At 45.9% G+C, this 21,006-nt stretch overlaps 1 protein-coding gene and 2 long non-coding RNA genes across 15 annotated transcripts; 1 reads left to right on the plus strand and 2 right to left on the minus strand.

The window, feature by feature from the left end:
• Positions 1-273: 273 nt before the first annotated feature.
• LOC123119969 (uncharacterized) lies at positions 274-4,876 on the plus strand. Of its 4 annotated transcripts, XR_006459183.1 has the most exons (7): positions 274-527; positions 628-668; positions 1,675-1,983; positions 2,558-2,617; positions 3,151-4,122; positions 4,247-4,316; positions 4,575-4,876. It is a non-coding gene; the product is annotated as an uncharacterized lncRNA (long non-coding RNA). The 4 variants fall into 4 exon arrangements; XR_006459181.1 differs by having other exon boundaries at positions 3,151-4,316; XR_006459188.1 differs by having other exon boundaries at positions 3,151-3,309; positions 3,926-4,876.
• Positions 4,877-5,806: 930 nt separating this feature from the next.
• On the minus strand, positions 5,807-11,249 carry LOC123119977 (uncharacterized). Of its 3 annotated transcripts, none has more exons than XM_044539966.1 (5): positions 10,626-11,234; positions 9,645-10,380; positions 8,574-8,602; positions 8,246-8,485; positions 5,807-6,314 (listed from the first exon to the last, which is right to left on the minus strand). In XM_044539966.1, exons 1-5 carry the CDS (start codon positions 10,659-10,661, stop codon positions 6,129-6,131), a joined length of 1,227 nt encoding a protein of 408 aa, XP_044395901.1. In that variant the 5' UTR covers positions 10,662-11,234; the 3' UTR covers positions 5,807-6,128. The 3 variants fall into 3 exon arrangements, with proteins under 3 accessions (XP_044395901.1, XP_044395905.1, XP_044395910.1); XM_044539975.1 differs by lacking the exon at positions 5,807-6,314 and adding an exon at positions 6,379-6,868 and having other exon boundaries at positions 10,626-11,249; XM_044539970.1 differs by having other exon boundaries at positions 9,645-11,228.
• Positions 11,250-12,216: 967 nt separating this feature from the next.
• LOC123119996 (uncharacterized) lies at positions 12,217-17,078 on the minus strand. Of its 8 annotated transcripts, none has more exons than XR_006459214.1 (8): positions 16,422-17,078; positions 16,212-16,302; positions 14,703-16,059; positions 14,507-14,602; positions 14,223-14,375; positions 13,538-13,649; positions 13,102-13,215; positions 12,217-12,535 (listed from the first exon to the last, which is right to left on the minus strand). It is a non-coding gene; the product is annotated as an uncharacterized lncRNA (long non-coding RNA). The 8 variants fall into 8 exon arrangements; XR_006459248.1 differs by having other exon boundaries at positions 14,703-15,365; positions 16,011-16,302; XR_006459231.1 differs by having other exon boundaries at positions 14,703-15,227; positions 15,310-16,302.
• Positions 17,079-21,006: the final 3,928 nt, after the last annotated feature.

Consider the following 21,006-nt stretch of genomic DNA (forward strand, 5'->3'; position numbering starts at 1 on the left):
AGTTGGGTATCTTCTCAAATGTATTCTTGTGGTTCTTGTTTTCTTTGGCCTTGCTTTACTAGTCAAAATGTGATGATGTATTGTCATGTACCGAAAATGAATGATAAAAAAAGTTTAAGGACTTGCAAAGAAATATACGCGGACGGGATGGGGCAAATGAATGCGGCCGTGCGCTGGGCGCACGACCACTGCATCACAGGACAAGCCCGGACACGACCCCAAACCCCTACCCAAACGGACAGAATCCGGACAAAATGGACGTCCGTTTGGGGTCGCGTGGTGGAGTTGGCCTTACGACGACACGGACATGGAGGCTCTGTCCACAGCCGCCGCGCTCTATGCCCCGCCCCTGCTCGCCGAGCCCTGCCTCTCGGGATCTCCATCCATGTACGCTGCCGGGGACCCTGATGGTCCAAGCTCGTCGGTGAGTGGGAGCGCAGACAGCAGCCTAGCCCGTCATGGCGTCCACCAAGGTGCAGCGGATCATGACCCAGCCCGTCAACCCCATCTTCCGCTTCCTCCAGAGTGTAAGCCTCTCCCCTCCCTACCCACCCGCTCCTTTCTTCTCCTTCCCCCCGTTTCCTCATGCTCGCGGTTTCGCTGACCTCGTTTCCTCTGCCCGAGCAGAAGGCGCGCAGAAGGACATGCGGATCGAGGGCAGGATCATCGTAAGTGGTTTCTAATTTCGCTGAGATTTTTGATCCTGCATTTTTGTGGGAGACATTGCATGGTAGTGGTGCTGCAAAGAATTCCACTGTTTGGGGGAAGTTCAGCGGAGCTTCTGCTCTGTCCTTGGGAGGAAGAGTGCGCTTGTTAAAGCTGCGAGTCATTGGTGCTCTGCGCTGTAGATGGAAAATGTGGCAATATTGTGTTGAAGTGTGTTATATCCATACGAGGAGATACAAGATGTGGCACTCCTGTGCTGAATTTCGTTATGGCCACATGATGAGGAGATAAAATTGTTGAACTAACTGTACGCAGGTTCTTGTAGGTGTCTTACTGCATTTCCATGTAATCCAATTTGTCATATCTTATTGTCCAAACAAACACAATATAAACACATATCAAATGGAACAAAAGTAGCAATCTCAGAGTGCCTGTTAATGCGTTGGACACCTCTTATTGCTACTAATTGAACTGCCATGTGTCGACATTAAGAAAAGTAGCTCTAAGCATCTGCGGGAAACTTTGTTAATTGGACGGCACACTTGTTACACAAAGGAAGGTCTCTGGTGGCCTATTGCTTGGTTCTATATTACTAGCACTATGCTTGCAATTTCTGTTTAAATACCCCATAACTTATTTGCTCTGTATCTATTCATTTTTTCTGAAAATAATAATTGTTATAATCTAAAACTTTAGCAACTTACTTCCGATGATCTGGAATAAAAATAATAAGCATTTTTGTTTGAGAAACCTACTTGATATGTTTCACTAATTTCTGCTGTAGTAAAATTGTCTAATTAGTTACAGATTCTTCATTTAGACAAAATTATGTAACACATGAACTGGAAGCTACTTTAATTGGAGGTCCATACATTTATTTCTGACTTACCAAAAACCATATCTGGATTCATTGTTGTATGATTCATAATCTTGAAGATGTGTACCTTATTTTACTCCATCGGTTCTCGCCCTCTAATAGGATGACCCTTTAATTATTTGTTTATGTAGACTTTTTTTTCCGTAGCAACGCACGAGTAATTTACTAGAGCGAGCGGCGTCGTGGTGATCTCGTTGGCAAGCGATGGGAAGAGGACGGCGAGATGAGCCGAAGGAGGGCAAGGCGTCCACATGCAGGAGGCTCCCCAGCGAATCGAGGAGACAGCGCGAGGCATCTCCGACGGCGTGGGCCGGCCGTCGGGTGCCGTGCTTCCTCAGATTCGCGTTTCAGCCGTGCATCCAGTTTGTCGCTTCCCTCGACGTCGACGGCTCTATGATCAATTGTGTTCTCTTCCTCCATGTACTAAGCCACGACGAGATGTAAGTGCGCTCTCTATTTTGCTCTAAGTAACTCATATCATTGCCGCCTTCCACATGTTTGACGAAATTCCCAACCACATTGCTTACACAAAATTCGATGGAAAAAGGAACCAACATGGCTTGGCCATTAGGCAAACTGAGAGTTGCTTACAAGTCTCTTGCATATATGATGCTAAAGGAATTTCTTCCCACTTTGAACATTCAGCATTGCAGTCCATTCCTGTCATAAAACTGTTAGTGAATTTTCTCAAAATCCATGCTTGCTTAGTTTTTTTTACTTTTGTAGTGTTTTCTAATTTTTGTACTGGTCAATTTTAATAGCTCTCATACTTTCATTGTAAATTATAATAAGAGGTTGTATAGAAATGAATGGACAGTACAATTAATAGCTCTCATACTTTTGTACTAGTCAATTTTAATAGCTCTCGTATAGATGATTTTTGTATACTTATACAATGAATGAACAGTACAATTACTTTTATAGTGAAGTTGGTTGCATAGAAATTCTAGCTTTCTGTGTTATTTCTTACGTTGATTTGCTTATTCGTTGCTATAATTGTGTGTGGTTTTCTAGGATGGAGAGGCGAACCTCAAATGCGCAACATCTGATCTTGCTCGCTGAGCTGTTATTCTGGTATACAGCCCTTAAACACAAGCATGTCTTTATTTATTTGTTTATCTTGCTTTGCTTCAATGGAAGAAATAAAAATAAGAAACAATTTTTGTGCTGGATCTCGTGGAAAATTTGGAACAATATTTGATCTGGGGACAACAACTATGAAAAAAATTGATCTTGGATTTGAATTTCTTTTAATTTTTAAATGATGTACGGGGCCAACAAATTCAGTTATTTGATTTTGTAAGTTTGATATTTTCTGAAACTTGTTAGGATTTAGGGTGCATATCAGGAGATGTGCATCACGCTCAATGGTGAGACGAGAACCTGATTCGGTCACATATTTCTTTTGTTTGTCTTCCATGTTCCAATATAGAAAACATGTAGCTTAGTCGATACTAAATGTTTGGCACTAGAGTTTTTTCGCAGTAATCAGATGTTTTTTTACTGAAGGCCTTCCTATCTTACTTCATGTATCACTTAATGTTAACACTTCAACATTACTCGTGACTTGTGATGACATAGTGTGTTCATTGTCCGATGTGCTGCAGGACCATTGAATAGTACTCAGAGCACACACCTATTCGTGCCTCATTATGCTGTACTTGGATGAAGTTTCCCAGAATAGTTGGCAGTTTACATTGACATGGCAGGCAGGGATGTGGAATGACAAAAGATGATATTTTGGAAGAGCTGGTTCTGGAGCTAATGTACACCTACTTTGAGTACTTCCAATATTGTTTTCTACTTCGAAAGTTGTTTGGGTGGTAAATTATTTTTCAAGTTTGCAAGCATATATTTATTAATTTTCTACCCGTTGCACTGCACATGCCTTTTGGCTTGGCCTTCGCCCTCCATGCACGCCAGCTGTGGTGGAAGCCTGGCTCCTACAACTCTGCAATGAGGCAACACAGAGAGTGACGACAACTTCTGAAGCCATGGCTAGCCTGTGATTACCAGAGTGGCGATGAGTGTGATTTGGATACCTGTTTTGTCTGCTCCTTCTGTTTTTATTTGAGTTGCTGGGGATGAGATGTGACCCTGCTGCTGGGCGTCGCAAATGCCACGGCTCCAATGTATGCCCTAGCTTTGGTGATGCACGGGCGAGGCTACTCGATCTGGTGTAGTCGCCCTCCTTCCAAGAAATCAAGTTCTTTCGTTCAGATTTTAGATCTCTTGAGGTTCAGCTTAGTTCAAGGATAGAAAAGCATGCTCCTTATGGATTCAATGAGGAAAACCATTAGCCACTTATTCAAATTGGATGGTGTGGTGCACCTTCATCTTGCTATCCAACTTCTTAGCTTATTTGCTTTAACTTTACTACAGTTATATAGCAGGATAAGGATCCAATCTTGTGACGCCACTCCATTTGCACCATCATCAAAAGTTGCACATGAGTTGATTCAGACTTTCAGAGTTCATAGAACACCTAGCAGAGTTAATCAGCCTGAAGGTATATCAGATCCTAAGGAAAGAGGACCCGGTTCAGATTTGTCACTACTCTGTGCTGTTGGATAGCCATGGTATGTGTTAGTTTTAATTTACCACAAAGATTCGATTCTTGGGAGATAGGACAGGTGCATACATTACTTTTCTTATGAATCTGTTCTCTTTTTATGCACTATCTATCTATGAAAATTTTCAAAGAAATTGACGGCGGCGGCTTAGCGGCGGTGTGGTGAATGGCGAAGCAACTAAAATGGACAGAAGAGAGATGGTAAGGCATGGCTGGGAGACGTACATATTTGAGGAAATACGATTCATAATGTTCCATATTAACAAAAAATTGCTAGTCTTTGTAAAGTAATCCGAACAATTTGTTGATTCTGGGACAACTTTATTCTCCAATATGAATCTGTAAGAAAAGATATGGCATACATTTGTGTAAATTGATAATGTAAGCTCATCTTGAAACTCTATTCTTTTTTCAAGATTGATCTACTTGGTGGTGCTAACTTCCATTTTCTCAAAGCAGGGCATGTGTGCTATTTCTGAAAAAAGAAGGTTCCCTGTTGGCTGGCATCCCTGATGCTACACAGGAATATGTAGGAAAAGAAATGGAGTCTCATGATTCTTTGGATGTAGACGAGTAGGGCCAATTACAAATTGTTGGCTGTAAATGACTTCCGTTTCTAGCTTTCATAAAATTTAGACATGTACTACTCTTTAACAGTATGATGTGGTTGATGGTGGTCCTATCTGCTGGTTCAAATTATCACGTTGGATAATATTGCTTTAACTAGCAGTTGCAGTGTTCTTACTATTTTATTTCCACAATATCATCATGTTTTGCTATTGATGTAATGTTGTATTTGTTGACTGAAATCAAACCCTTCAGTCTTGGTGGACTCCTCATCCAAATATGACAACATCCACCATCTGATCAAACATAGGCCCCACACTATCACCAATTGATTTTGAATGCCTGAGTCAGTCCAAGTACCTAAACTATAGAGGGAGCAACTGGACAAGAGTCTTCCCGAAGCCAGTGCGGGAGCCAAGCACCCAAGCACGCCACTGGTGCCGGCGAGCACATGAGGCACATCGAATAACGCACCGCATCTTGGCCGGCTTAGAGATGCCCACCTTTCGTGTCACGGTCAACACTTCATCCTCTAGCCGGCCTTCCACTAAGGACATCAAACTGTACATGACACATCGCTCTTGCGCCTCCCCATACACCAGCGCGGGAGGGGCGTGAGCTGGTTGAAAACAATCCAAGCCGAAGGAGGACATCTACATCTGTGCCGACACCATGGTGGGTGGGTGGGTGGCGGGGTTGTTGGCTGCGTTGGGGAGAACGTCTTCATCTCCCTAAGATATTTAGAGAGTTCGAAAACTCATCGAGATATATACACTTCAAACGAAGTGCATTTTTGTTAATTGCAGAATTTTATGTCACCGTCTTTTTAATACACGCTGAACGCATGCAAGAGTGTTTATATATGGGACCAGAAAATATGTATTAGAAGGACCGATATTTATAGCAATACAATTATAAGTCGCATGCAACATCCACGTGATGAATTACAGGCCCGTGGCAACGCACGGGCGTTATACTAGTTTCTGGCTTGTATTGGACGTTGTCTTGACGTTGGAGTTTCTGTTGCTCTCTGGTACTACTGCACCCGGTCGTGCCAGACGCCTTGGATGTTTCCATTGCCGACGTGGAGTGGCGGTATGACCCATGGGGTCAACAGCAAAACAAGCATGCAAAAATAATTAATTTCTCACAACAATTCCTGTCCCGCACTTTTAAGCCAGTTACAATCAACATAACTAGAACGTCGGTGCGTTGCCATGTGTTCTAAAATAAAGTAAGATGCTACTCGCGGAGCTAAAATAACTGAGAACAAGTACGTCTCAACTACCTCATCTTCCATCCTCGGTTCCCAGCTAACACACATCTTACATCCTCTGTTCGCAGCTAACATAATTAAGTGACACCTAGTATTCACGCTAGGATCTAACTTTATTACATCAAATGTCAACTCATGTAACCCATGGGTACAGTAACAGCGATACTTGGCTACTTAATCTTCTGTTGCTTCCAGCCAACGCCAAGTCCAACAGCAAGTCCAATAGCAGCACCCGCAGCGACTAGCCTTAAGCTCCTTGTACAGTATTTGAACTTGTTCAGTCCCATCGATAGCAGCCCACTACGAGTCTTCGAATATGCTTTTCTCTTCATTAAATCCTCATACAAAACAGAATTCTGAAACAAAAACCAACGGTTGAAAATTTCAGCTCGTCAGACTTCAAACAACAAATTATGATAATGATAATGGATCAGCAATGAATCTTAAAACAAATGGTTAGTTTGTAATTAGCTAATAAAACTAATAATAAGACACATTTCAGAGAAGAAACTATAAAAAAAGCTAATTTTAGTACAGAAAAATGGTTGTTCATGTCCTAAAAGGGTTCTACTGAGAAGATCTACAGAACATAGAAACACTGTCTAATGGACAGAAATTAACATCCTAAAAACTACCCTTTCTCAAATCTACTGATATCTTTAATGCTTATAAATGCAAATAAACCTGTTAGGATGCTTATACTAACTGGTTAGTGTTTTGTACTCCCTCCTATCCTTTTTGGATTGCTTATACTAACTTTCTTCAGTTTTTCCCCCTATAGTCTGCGCAGAAGCTTTCTTCACCCATCTTCTCCCCTTTTACCCCTCCGCTTCCACTTGGGTCTACCGCCTTCCACCTGCTTCTTTCCGTCCAGCTCCAGCTCGTCCCCATGGCAGACGAGGAAACCGATCTAGTAGAGGAAAGAGCCAACCTATAGATGAGGAAGATCAGTACGTGGAAGAAGATGAGGGCATGGAGGGGCGACAGCCTTGTGTTAGCGGACGATGGCAGTAGAAGAACGGAAGATGGGGACGTCAACCTCATGGACGGCAGCATCTACGAGACCGACGGTGTGCCTGCGGCGGTTGTGGAGTACAGCATCATCGTGGACGATGGCTTGCTCGCGACAGCCGTACATGACAGCGAGCTCACCACATGGAGAAGAGCGCCCTAGTGGGCGTCGGCGTGCTCTTCCAGGACAGTGTTCTTGTGGACGCCCGCGTGCTCTTCCAGGACAGTGTTCTTGTGGACGCCGGCGTGCTCGTGCCAGTCGGCGCTGTCGCCAACGTATTCGCGTCTGTTGACGTCGACACGCTCAACCACAACGGCAACCAGCAGAAAAGCGCTGGCCCGCAGAAGAGGGCGCCGACCACATGCGCGCACTGGTCGACATGCTCCACGAGCTCGACGATGGCACATGGCACAGGCGAGGCGCGTGCGGACAGCACAGCGCTTATGCGAGCCGCGCGCGGACGGCACGGCCATCATACCGCTCATCCACCTTGTCCTAATTAATTACAAAGTTCAGGTCTATGTGTGCCATTGTATGCCCGTGGTGAGCAGCAAAAGGATGGAGCAGAGAAGTGCGGACAGATCTGGTCATGGGGGAAGCTTTCTAAACATGTCTCTCTGATTCAATTGTTCATGAGGCAAGCAAAATTTCAACCTGCAAATCCACACGCGTGCAGGTCTGTTTAGGAGGGACCTGCAAAATTCTTAGCACTAATTCCTCCATTTTGATCTCTGCTGAATTTTTGAGACGTGGACAGTGCGGCGCCATGCAGAGTGCGAGAGAGAGGAAAAAAAGTTGCGCGCATAGCTGAAGCACTCCACGTGCAGCTACGGGGAGGGATTTGAGGCGACGAGCCATGCAAGCAATAACTACAGAGGCGTGCTGCGCTGGCTGCAAATCAAAAGCGAGGGCATAATTGTCCAAAACAATTAGCCCGAGCATCTCCTTGGTATGCGGGCTCAGCCTTATGCGCAGGGTAAAGAGGACCGGAGGAGGTATCTACTACTCCCTCCGTTCGGAATTACTCGTCCAAGAAATGAATGTATCTAGATGTATTTTAGTTGTAGGTACATCCATTTTTGTGACAAGTAATTCCGAACGGAGGGAGTATAAAGGTTAAAGAAAAGGTAAGTATGAGCAGAGCAATTATGCACTTGTTTTGAAAGAAACTGGGAGTTGAAATATTGCGATGGAGACATTCTACAAGGTCCCATAGAGTTTGATTCACCATCACAGAATTTTGACAACAATATGTAAATTGTTTATGAGACTAACCGGGGTAACTGCAGGTGTTGCAAGAGAGGTTTTGAGGTAATGTTCACATGCATAGAGAACATTTCTTTCATAAGCATCCCACGTTTTGAGATCTTCAGTGTCCTTGAAGTGGACACGCATCTTCTGTGCATTGGCCCTCATCTTGCGCATCAACTCAGGTGTTCGACTAGATACCTTCTCAAACTGACGGCATTGCCATTCGAACACACCTTTGCTCATGCCACATTGGGCGTCATACTTCTGTAAGATGGATAAATGGAAACTGTTACTCTGAAACAACTATCCTGAAAGGTTCACGACTGACTGAAATATTCTGGGAGCACTTTACCAGTTCACTGTTTTTGCCATTCTTGTCTCCTGGACCAAAAGAAATATTGAAACAGAAACAGATCAGAGATTGAGAAGGGTGAAACTGGAAACTAGCATAATTGGTCAAACATGCACTGCACTGTCAGATATGTTATCCAACATATCACCAGTACGCATAGAAAATGGAAACAACCAGTCTAGTTTATGGTTTGCCAGCTAAAGGATTATGTGGGCTAGAGATCTTTGACACTTGGTACATGAACATTAGTCTACTTGTCAAGTTGATATGGACAGGAACTTTCCCATGATAAGGGAAAGAGAAATGGTGCCAATTGCAATGGAGGAAATAAATGAGGGATGGAGTTTTCTCAGGTAATGAGCCAGCCTAACCAACGTCAGATCTGCTTACATCTAGAGCTTCAAATGGCATGAAATGCTGCACTACATTTTATATCATACCTTTCTGCAAGAAAACAAATACTGAGCCCGATTAAAAGCTTGATGATTTAAATTATAAATTACATTTACACATTTATGTCCTTATTCCTAACACTTTCATGATTCCAAATAGTCCTCACTGCAAGAGGAAAGGTCGCAAACATAAATGCTTGGCTAAATTTGTACATTTATGTAGTGTAGATAAAACTGTTCATACAAGAGAAGAAAATAAACGAGGTGTTTAAAGATGATTTCTACTCATCTTGTCAAGGAATTGAACACAGAACGACATTGATTACACAATGAAATGAACAATATGGCAATTCGACTTGAATAAGCACAGTAAACTTTCATGGAAACGTTAAGTGCTATTCCCTCCGACCCAGTAACAAATTCTATAACAAAGGATTTTCTACTACTAGAATGCAGACAGAAAAGTGTGCACAATATGAGAAGCAAATTTGATGTTTCATAGTTTCATTTCAACCCGGGCACCAGATCTGTAACAGAAAAGTGTGTACCATTTTAGATAAACAGGTATTTGATCCCCAATTCCATTACTGAGAACGAAACCAAACATGTAGCAGTTCAAGTGCTCCTAAAAACAGGGGTTCGTAGATAAAGAAAGCTCAAAATTACATAAAACCTGTACCTTGGTGCATCCGGATGCAGTTTAGGAACTCGAACATGGCCTTGGCGAACGGGCCGCGGCACACGGCGCACGACGACGAGCGGATGCAAACAGGGAACCGGTCGGGGGTCGCCGTCGGGAGCTCGCCGTCCGTCTCCTCTGGATCTGCCGAGCTGACCTGATTTCCGTGGCGACTGAGAGACCGGGGCCCGCGTCCGGGTAAGGGTGAGTTGGGCGAAGTATAGGAAGGCGGGTGATAGGCGCCGGCGGACCGGCCGCCCGCAACCATCCGATTGGTGCATGTATAACCGTTCGATACAGCTGTTGTTTCGTCAACGCACGCCCCTACGATGGATTCTGCATATAGTCGCTTGATTCCGCATCTGGCTGGCCGCACGCTCTTGCTGGTCGCCATGGTTGCCGGCCCTCCTCGTCGCCGGTTATCGCCCTCGCCGGCCATCCTCGTCGCCGGTCGCCGCACTCGTCGCCTGCATTTTTGGCCAACACCACGCATGCAACAGCTGCGGTGGCGACGGCCGCAGCTCGTCGTCGGCTTGGCCCGATCCAACCGTTCAGGCCTTATCTTCTTCCCCCATCGGAAACGATTCTCCCAGCGAAGCTTCCCTTCCCACGCCCATGGAAGCACAGCAAAAAAAGTGGAGGTCGTGGCTGTACTGGTACCTGATCCGTCGCCATTGCTGTTGTAGGAAGCACCGTCCAGCAGCTCCACCTTCCAAAAAAATGTTTGCAGCTCCACCTCCAATGACAAGCCAACGTTAGAGCAAACGTCAACGCCGGTGATAGAAAAAAATGAAGATCGATGCAGCAAAAGTGTCGTCGCCGTCGCGGCTCAGGGCGCGGCGTCGTCGTCACTCATGAATGGTTGCAGCAAAACGTCACATCGGTCGTAGCAAAAAGGACGACAGATGCAGCAAAACTTCGTCACCGTCGTCGGGGGTCGCAGCTAAGTCATAAAAAAAAGGATGTAGCAAATTTGCTTACCGGTTGTAGCACCGTTGGTCCCCGGTCGTAGCACATTTGGGCAGCGTGGCCGGGGAGTGGTCGCTGGTTCTAGCAAAACTCAAAAAGGCGGTTGTAGCAAAACTAAGCGCTCGTTTCAGCAAAACTCAAATACGGTGGTAGCAAAAATGTGTTGCTTCCAACAAAAACAGAGACAGTGGTAACAAGAATGAATACTAGTTCCAGCAAAAAATCAACCCGGTGGTAGCAAAAAAATTTACTGTTTCCAGCAACAACAAAAGATCCATGGCCAGGGGAGTGGCCTCCTGTCACAGCATCATAGTATTGCGTGGCGCCGGCCATGGACGCAGCTCCGACCATGGAAGCAACTTCACCGGCCCTGGACGCAGCTCCGATCATGGACGCAGCTTCGCCGGCCATGCCCTTTGTAGCTTCGGGCGCCATGAAGCAATAGGAGATGCAGTTGACAGCAGGAAAATCGAGTGGAGGACATTGGCTCGGGGGTCGGCTTCGAGGGTGCTCGCCGGAGAAGAAGAAGGGGACTCGCTGGAGGAGATCGCCGGGTCAAACTTTCATGGCAGCCGGGGAAGATTGGGAGAAAAGAAAAAGGACACAGGGAAAGGGAAGGAGAAGGACACAGGGGACAGGGAAAGAGATAACGTGGTGGGCCCGATTTGATTAGTTGTAGCCAGCGCGAGACCGGCCCAAGCGTTCGGCCGGCTCACCGTACGCAAGCGTTTCCCGTATAGGAACGGGCAGCCCTCTGCGGATCGGGACGAAACGGATAAGGTATTAGCCAGATCCGGTAAAGCACCACTCGTAAAAGATAGGCCCACTGATACTAATTTAATTTACAGTATCGTGAGGCATCAGACGGAAGAGAACCCGTAAACCCGTGCCGTAAACATTTTATTTTGCCAAATGATAACGCCTAACATATTTGCATATCGCCCATACGCGTTAATCCACCATAATTCCGTTTTGCATGAATTTTAAAAAAATTATGAGTGTCACGATAGACATAGCGTGTTGTGTGGGCGTTAGAGCGCTCGCCCACACAACCCACAGCACGTGGTTGCCAACTGCGACGTGTGGGCGAACCAGTTCCCGCCCACACAGTCGGCAATCAGTCCACGCACGTGTGGACGAGCGCCTCTTCACTCACACGACACTCGTACGGTGGTAGATGGCAACTGCAGTTGCATGTATGCGGCAACTAGGTAAACACACATGACAACTATGATTTGTTGGTAGATGGCAACTTCAATTGCGCGTACGTGACAACCAGATAAACACACATGGCAACTACGATTAATCATACATGGTAACTATGGTTTGATTGCATGCGACAACTATCATAAATTAGACATGACAACTATAGGGAACCAAAACTAAGAGAGTTGCCATGCTTTTACAACTACACTAGTGGTTGGGGCGCACCTTTGGTGCGCCGCCTGAGCGAAAGCTCTGTGGTGCCAGATAGGTGCCTTCCACTATCCTTTTTATCTAATGATTGTGATTAATGAAGTGACACTTACAAGAGATGGAACACATGCAGCTACATAATCACGGTATAAACGAAGCTAATAGCAAAGTAGTGGTAGTAGTAGTATAAGTCACGGGACCAACGGAAATGCATTGCTGGAAAATGTACTCCCTCATATGAACAACTATCATGGACAATACGTCGATGATGAACAGAGGAAAAATTTCTAAACTCGGGCATTCACAAAATGAAATCCTCTGGGCAGGATGATGAATGATAACCACTGGACTTTACTGCAGAAATCCAACAAGAAGCCAAGATTCTTCGACTAAAATTCTGAATCACAAGAGAATAACAGCAAGCCTATGATCTTAACTACAAGCTAGGAGTTCTTTGCTCCTTGTTCCTTTGAATTACAAACTTCAGCAGTCAGAAGCACTTGCATCTGCAAATTAGCAAACAAAGATATAAATAATTGAATCGATTTAACTGAGGCTGGCAGTTTGAGCCTCCTTAGCCTGGCATTTGAGAAAAAAGTGTGATAGGAGAATATACATATAGCCAATAGGTATATAATTGGAGAAAAGCAGTAGCAGCTCTGTTGAAAATCACAAAATGGAAACCATAATGCTATAATTTGCAATGCATAGCATATAATGCTATAATTAAGATACCAGTTTTGGTTATTCCATGTTAAGATACAAAGATTTTTCTAATTCATGTGGCCCCTTGAAAATCTGCCTTAAACCTTAAAGAATGCAAAGGATAAAAATCCACATATTTCTAGAAACGCAGTTACACATGTAAATAAACCCAATGATATTCATTACTGTCATGAGACCATGTCATCGGTGTCATTTCACATCTCAACAGAGTAGACATAACCAAACCTAACAAGGAACTACTCATTTGGAACCTTGAGCTATTTGGCCAGGTTAAGTTAGTTATAGGTGCCGCTTAGTTCAAAACAAACATGCATGACATCGGTAAAAAAATATTGTGGGTATTTACCATGTCCAGTGAATCAGCTCCAAGGTCAGAGAAGTTGGTGCTACCACAAACTTCAGTGCCTTCAGAAACAGCAAGTTGCCTCTTAACAATTTCACAAACCTTTTCCATTGTATCCTATTTTGCATGTTGGCATACATATCCAGAAAGAACTTGTGAGCTGTGAAGGACTTAAAAAATTGTAGCAAGCAACTATAGAAATGTGACACTGTGTAGTGGCCAACACACAACTGCTCAAGAGAACAGAGACATGAGCATACATGTACGCAAGGATTGAACAAGACGCGAGGTATGACAAAGCAAAACCAAGATGAGGCGAACTGAAAGAACCAGGCACATCATGACAACAAAGAGGGCACATATAGCCCTTATGTGCAAGTATACCTAAAATCAAAACTATGTCATAGTTGCACTTGCACAAGGTCAGATTAGAGCTCACCTTGTTGTCCTTAGTTTCACTCGACCAGAAGTCTTGAACTTGTTTCGATGCCACTACACCTTGTTGCCCTTCTGGTTAGCACTCCACCTGGTTAGCACTCCATCTTGTAAGCCTGTAGAAAACACATAGGGGAAAAGATTCACGAAACTCGTATAATTGAAAAGGAACAATCCGTACATGCCTTGTTCCAGCTCCTAATAAGATATATGTAGTACTACTATTTTCTGGCCATCGAAACAGAGCTAAATTAATTCAACACACAATAGATCAACCCAATCATGTGTGAATTCAGTCTCTTTGACCACTCTAAAAGCTACTCTGCATGAGGGGAATTTGGCAATGTTATTAGTAAGAAATCATAATAGGCTATCAACTCTAATTATTTAGGTGACAAATCCAAAAGTAGCAAAGAAGGCAATAATAAATATGCTCCATATAGCTTAGTTTCAATCACATGAAGAAAAAAGAGACAATAGACAGAGGCAAAGCAACCTATATTAATACATATTCCATATTTCTCCTATAATGCGTATATCTAATGCTTACGTATACCTTTGGCAGCAAAGTTAAAAAATCCAGAAATGGCTGACAACATAGTAAGCGAAGCAACACTATACCATTGGGTACTTCCCACCATAACGATTGCTAGGTATATAAGCAAAACAAATAAAACGTGAAGAGATACCTTGTGTGTTGCAACAGTCTCTATTAGCACACATCCACGATCTAGATGGTCATTTATCACAATATGAACAATCTGCTCAGTGGTTTCACTGTTATTGTTCAAGTTCTAAATGAGACTTCGATGATGAGATGACAAAACAACACAAAGAGGCTCCTGCGCAGAAGACAGGACAATTGAATATAGCATCATACATCAAATCTAAACCTAAATGACTCTAATAACAAATGCGCCGGGACTGTAACTACAACTACAAAACTACATCTAAGAGACTTATGCAAAAATACCTTGGAAGTTACATGAGCTAGACTCACAGCTAGCATGCCAACCATCAAATGTGCAGCGTGAGATAACACACTATCATCAGATTATATTGCCAAATCCTACAGGGAAAATATGACAGCATGTTAGAAACTTTTCGACTACAGCAAGAAAAATGGCTAATGAACATGTACAGCTAGGGAAATAGTCCATGGCATTCACCTTAAGAATAAACTCCTCAGTAGTTCGGGTAGCTATTGTAACGCTTCTTTGAATAACAGGGCCTATAATTTCTTTAATTGGCCTTATCCGAAGCAACATCCATGATCCTATGAGGATCAAGAGTGTTAGTAGACCGCAGTAAAATAAACTGAAATGTTAGCTAAATTTCCATCTTAAAGATATACTTGCTATATTGCAGTGAGCCAAGAGTAACTGAGATTTTCATTAACTCTAAAATATATATTCGCGCGAGGTATTGCTGCCAAGAGTTGTGAAAAAACATATAAGAAAACAAAGAAGACAGAAGAAGCAAAGTTGGAAAACAAAAAAACAGAGGCAAACCTAACGAAGAGTAAACAATGTCGGATTGCTCGAGAGCGGGTTAGGCCATGATATGCAAGTTTGAATATGCCGCTCCACCTTCACTCGATCCTTAAATCAGCTTTGGAGTGTGGACCGCAATAAAATCATTGACAACAAATATTCCCTAAATTTCTGTGAATACCCAACAATGGAAAATATTTTCTAACCAACAGAAATGGAAAGGACGTGAGCAAACCTCCATCATGCACTAAAATGATTTTATGAGAGGGAGAATATTTCTTACCTGTGTATGAGAGATTCATGAATGCAACATCAATGTTGCGGGCCCTGTCAGGTTACCTAAAATTCAAGCAGCTTGCTCAAAAGAAAAATGGCAACCAGAGAATCAATTTTAAACAAGCAACACTCACAAAATGACATATTAATCCATCACAAGCAAGCAATTTAGGAAAATAAAGTTCAAGACAAAGGATCATGAAGCAACCATAGCAGGCTATGACAATTGGTCGTAATAAATTCGCGGAGAACACCTACTGGACAGAAGGTTCTGAACTAAATATGTAAGGGCGGTAAGCCATCCTAAACCCAATGAAAAACAGAAGAGAACAATACCAAACCTGAGTATTTCAATTTTGTTTCACACATATGTGTAATCAGATCGGTATACTGCCAACAGAAGGGCTAAAACAAATGTAGGATTCACTAATGACTAAAAGTCCCTTTCTTGTGATCTTGTCTTTGTGTAACAAAGACTCGGGATTTTTTTTGGAAATCCAATTGTATAAATTTGAACACATCGTTGGACGAAAAATCTCAAATGCAACTATATACAACGGTTTTGAGTGGCTTCCACACTAAACATCACCAACTATTTCACCCACTTAACATCCAGAATAATAACAAGCACAAGTGACAAACGAGCTAAGCAGGAACTATTTGAGGATAAACAAAAATGCTGAGAAATAGGAGTGAAGATCAAGAAACCATTAAGCCTAAGGATGGATCTCTTCTACGTGAACCAAAACCATTAAGCCTGCAAGGTAGTGTCCATCCATGAGACGTACATGAACATTTAGCAACTCACATCTTGATACATATGTAACTTGACCAAAGAAGAAACAAAAGGTTCTGATGCAACATCACCCATTCTGCACATGAATGTAAATAGAGAGAAGGTGGGCTAACCTATTCAAAGCTCTATCCAATGAACAAATTTCGCTACTGCACCCAAGACCGCCTCGCTGGAGGTCTTAGTTCCTTGCGTCATCACCGATCCCTCAAAAAATGTACCAGAAAAGACAAATTTAACAACCATGTCTCATTGGCTAATCTCCATATTTACCATTCTCCCACTTGCATCAGTAAGAAACAAGAGAAGAGGAGGCGCTAGCATACCCGCAGAGACGCCGTTGTGCAGCACCGCAGCAGAAGAAGCGGTGGGCCTTGCGCCATCATCGATTCTTTCACCACCACCGCCACCTGCTGCGATTGCTGCTAGCCTCCTCCCGCTGACGATGATGAGGCTCTGCCCACCTGCTAGCATGGGGCGCGACCGACGAGAAGGACAGGTCGACGGGGGCGCGAGCCTCCGCCCTCCTTCACTAGAGACATCACCCATGTGAAGGCAAGGATCTGCAGGTCCTGGGGGCGGGAGGCGGGAGGCGGGTGCGCGAGGGTGGAGAGGCCCATCAATCGGCGCCGGAGTGGAAGTGGCTGCGGCTTGTTGTGCGCGCGGCAGCGGCGGCGCCCCTGTGCTCCAGATCCGGCGAGGAAATCGGCTAGCCCGGCCCCCTTGACTCCTCTCCTACTGCAGCCGCAAGGCTTCCTAGAGGAAGACGCGGAGGAGAGAGACGAGGAGAGGAGGACGGATCTGGACGGATGGAAGGAAGGAGTAGGGCCAGGGGAGGTGTTAGTGTGTCACCCGCCGCTGGGACTCGCCGGAATCGGCCGGCATGGGTCGTGGCGGTGGCAGTGGCGGCGAGTAGTCGCGGGGGAGAGGAGACGAGGGGAGGATTATTTACTCACGGGGAAGGCTTGCGTGCGAGGAGAGCAAGGGTCGACGCGTTTTTTACTTTTCCCCTTCGGCCCTCGTCAATCCTTTGTGCCCACGTGGCTATCGCGAGGGAATGATCTTGATGCACACCTTATTGTTTTGGATTTGCCATCCCGGATGACAACTAAAGCGGCATCCCGCAGGATAACCAACGTAGTTGCGTCTAGACGTGTGGGCATTTTCTGCTTCGTGCCACAGCATGGGTGGGATGAGAAGTACTTGTTGGGCGTGTTGCACAAAGTAGCTGCGCCCACACGTGTGGGCAAATATTTGCCCACACATGATCCTTGTGGGCTGCCTCCTGCTTACACCACACACGGTGTATGGGCGGATGTCCAGTATGCCACGCGTGTGGGCGTTATCAGCGCCCTTTCTTTTTCTTTTTCTTCTCACACTTCTTCTTCCCCGAGACGGACGCATGCACGAACCCGAACTCCGGCTGGCCAGAATGGCGTCGCTCTGGCCTGCCGCCTGATGTGCCCGCTGCCTGTTACGACGGCGCTCTGGCCCGTCGCGTGCTCCGGTGATGCTCCGGCCATCCGCCCGCGAGCTCCTTCGCCTGCACCCTGCCCGTGCGCGACGTCACGAGGCCCCCTGCTCCGGCGTTGACCAATTATAGAGGATCCTCCCAAAACATAAATCCTCTATATATGACGGATGGGAACTTGTATATACACGAGCCTGCAATAAATTTATGGGATATACTATTTGACGCCCCCGATTTAATCGTACACTAATCATACACGCAAATGTGTACGATCAAGATCAGGTACTCACGGGAAGATATCACAACACAACTCTAGACACAAATTAAAATAATACAAACTTTATATTACAAGCCAGGGGCTCGAGGACTCGAATACAAACGAGTCAGCAGAAGCAACAATATCTGAGTACAGACCTAAGTTAAACAAGTTTGCCTTAAGAAGGCTAGCACAAAAGTAACAACAATCGAAAAGGCAAGGCCTCCAGCCTAGGAGCCTCCTAACTACTCCTGGTTGTCGGCGTCCGTCACGCAGTAGTAGGCGCCCTCAGGGTAGTAGTAGTTGGCGGCGGTGGCAGCGGGCAGGGGCTCTGTCATCTGATTGCATCAAACGAATATGGGGGGAAAAGAAAGCAAAGCAAACGTAAGTACTTATCCGAAGTACTCAGCAAGCAAGGATCTACACTACATATGCAACATTATCAAATGAAAGGTTGTATATGTGGTCTGGGCTGCAGAAATGCCAGAATAGGGGGAGAGCCTGGTCCTATCGAAGACTAGCATCTTCAGCATCTTCAGTGGTCTTGCAGCATTAGAAGAGTGCATAGCATAAAGTAAAATAGTAGTAGTGTCATTAACCTCGCACAGAGATTCTTCTTCGACTCCCTGCGAGAAAGCAATCCCAGAGCCATATTATCCATTTCTCATCCCAAGTATCCAGTTTTACTTGTATTGATCGGGATACAACTCCAAGTGTCTGTTACCGTAGGACAGGCTATCGATAGATGTTTTCTTCCCTGCAGGGGTGCACCAACTTACCCACCACTCGATTAACTCCGGCCGGACACACTTTACTGGGTCATGCCCGGCCTCGGCCAAACGATACACTGCAACCCGACCTAGGTTTAATAGAGAGGTCAGCACCCCGGCCTACATCGTAAGTGCGCAGGGGTCACGGGCCCATCGCCCTTTGCACTCCTGCACGTTGCGTACGTGGCCGGTGAGCAGACCTAGCTACCTCCTTAAAAAAGGCAGGTGCTTACGCAGTCCAAACCCAGCGCGCGCCGCTCAGTCGCTGACGTCCATTAAGCTTCGGCTGATGCATACCCATACTATGCCCACGTGATGGTTAGTGCTATCAGGCTAGAGGCCCCTCGGATCAAATATCCAAATCATAGTGGATTAGGAGCGCGCGGTAATGAGCAGAGACTCACGATCGATGTGACCCCGTCGTCCCGTCTTGAGGACTTGCAGCAAGGGCTAAGAATGCCCGGCCACGCCACGTAGTTATCTCGCGGGCACCTTCCAGGTCAACCCGACTCCACATCACTCGCAATTAAGCTCGCGTGGGTACCCCTCAGGGCCGACCCGTCTTTAGTAACATGGTTCAGCGTAAAGTCATAGTAACCATAGTAACTGTGTGTTTAACACCAAGGGGAACCCTGAGGAATCACCCTCGATGGAATTCCACCTGATGTTATCATCAAGGTGAACAAAGGAGGAATCACCCTTGAGGTCCACTCTTGTGGAGTTGCACGACAGTGTCGTTATCGGGAGTGGAGAAGGAGGAATCACCCTCGATAACCATAAACGATGAACTAACCTACAAGGTTAACATCAGACGTGCTGATGAGGTATCACCCTCGGCACAAGATAGTAACCCAGTATTGTCGAGCAACTAAGGGGAAAGTGATGTGCGGTGTCAGTGCCTGGTCTTTGATCCCATTGATCGGGTCTTCTGATAATCCAGTGGGGCAGTCGGGACAAAGTGGGGGGTCTCTGATGGGTCTCTACCCATCCTATACTAAATAGTTTAGGATAGGTAGGTAGGTATAACAACAACAGGTTACAATAAAACAGGCTATGCAGCAGAAATAGGCTAACAATAGTAGCAGCAGATTCGAATGCAAGCATAAGAGAGATAGAGTAGGCGGTATCGGTATGCTCAAAAGGGGGGGGGGGTGCTTGCCTAGAAGCTCTGCTAAAAAGGAAGAAGTGTCGTCGGAGACGTTGTCGATCACAGGGGCAACATCGATCCCGGGGTCTACCGGAGAGAAGAGGGGGAAGAAACAATAAATATAAAACAAACAAAGCATCATAAAGCATAACATGGTTATACGCGGTGTTAGGGTGAACTAACGCAGTGCTAGACGTTGCAGACGGAGAGGGAAAACATCAGGAGGGGTTTTCTCGGCGTTTGGTATTTCCCGGACAAACGAAAGAGAAGGGACGGTTCCATGTTCATCATGCTAGCGGCATATGACAGATGAGCGAACCATGTATTCGGATTCGTTGAATTTTTCTGAGCAACTTTCATATATAAAACTTTTTCATTCAAGTTACGATTTATTTTCTATGAATTTTCAAAGTTTTAAACATTTTCTGGAATTTATTTTATTCACTTTAAAACGACAGAAAAGGAAAATGGCATCAGCAAGGCGTCATCAATGCATTAGCGGCCAGCTAACCAGTCAATGGGCCCGCGCGAGACCCATGGGCAATGACTGGGCACTGCCCAGTCAGCTGTTGACTGGGTCAACAGGGCCAGCAGGGCCCCTGGGGCCACTAGGCATTGACCCAAAGGGGTGGCCCTAGTTGGCCATGTCAGCACCGGCGCCGGAGTAAGCTCTGGCGAGCCCTATTCGCGGTGGAGGGCTCGGGCGGCCATCGGGATTCGTCCCCCGACGTCCATTTGACGCCCGGGGGGTGCGTTCGGTCGGGGGCGACGAGCCACGCCTAGGGGTGGCCGCGGCAGCAGCTGGGGCGGCCCGAGGCGGCGCCGGCGTCGAGCAGAGGAGGCAGCAAAGGCAGCGAGCGAGCGCGGGCAGGTGAGTCCGTGTGTGAGGGCGACTAGCGCGCTGGTCGCGGCCAAAAGCAGTGGGCGCGCACGAGCCGTCGGCAGGAGCAGCGGCAGAAGCATTGGGGGAAGCGGCCGCGCGCGGCCGGGGCCAGCGGGACGCGACGGGAACGCGGGCGGCATGCGTGCATGAGCAGGATCGGGCGGCTGCGGGTGAGCCAGAGCGGAGGTGAGCGGCAGCGGCGTTCGGGCGTGGACAGAGAGCCGCGTCGAGTGGCAGCACCGAGGTGTTGCGGTGGCCAGAACTGAGCGCTACGAGCTCGCCAGCGATGAGGTGGTTCGGGCAATCTATGGAAATGGCAAAATGACGTGAAATCGAACGATCTAAAGAGCGAGGTAGGGCCTACGTAGTGCGACGAGTGTGGGA

The sequence above is a fragment of the Triticum aestivum genome, chromosome 1B, assembly GCF_018294505.1.
Source record: "Triticum aestivum cultivar Chinese Spring chromosome 1B, IWGSC CS RefSeq v2.1, whole genome shotgun sequence".
Lineage (NCBI taxonomy): Eukaryota > Viridiplantae > Streptophyta > Magnoliopsida > Poales > Poaceae > Triticum > Triticum aestivum.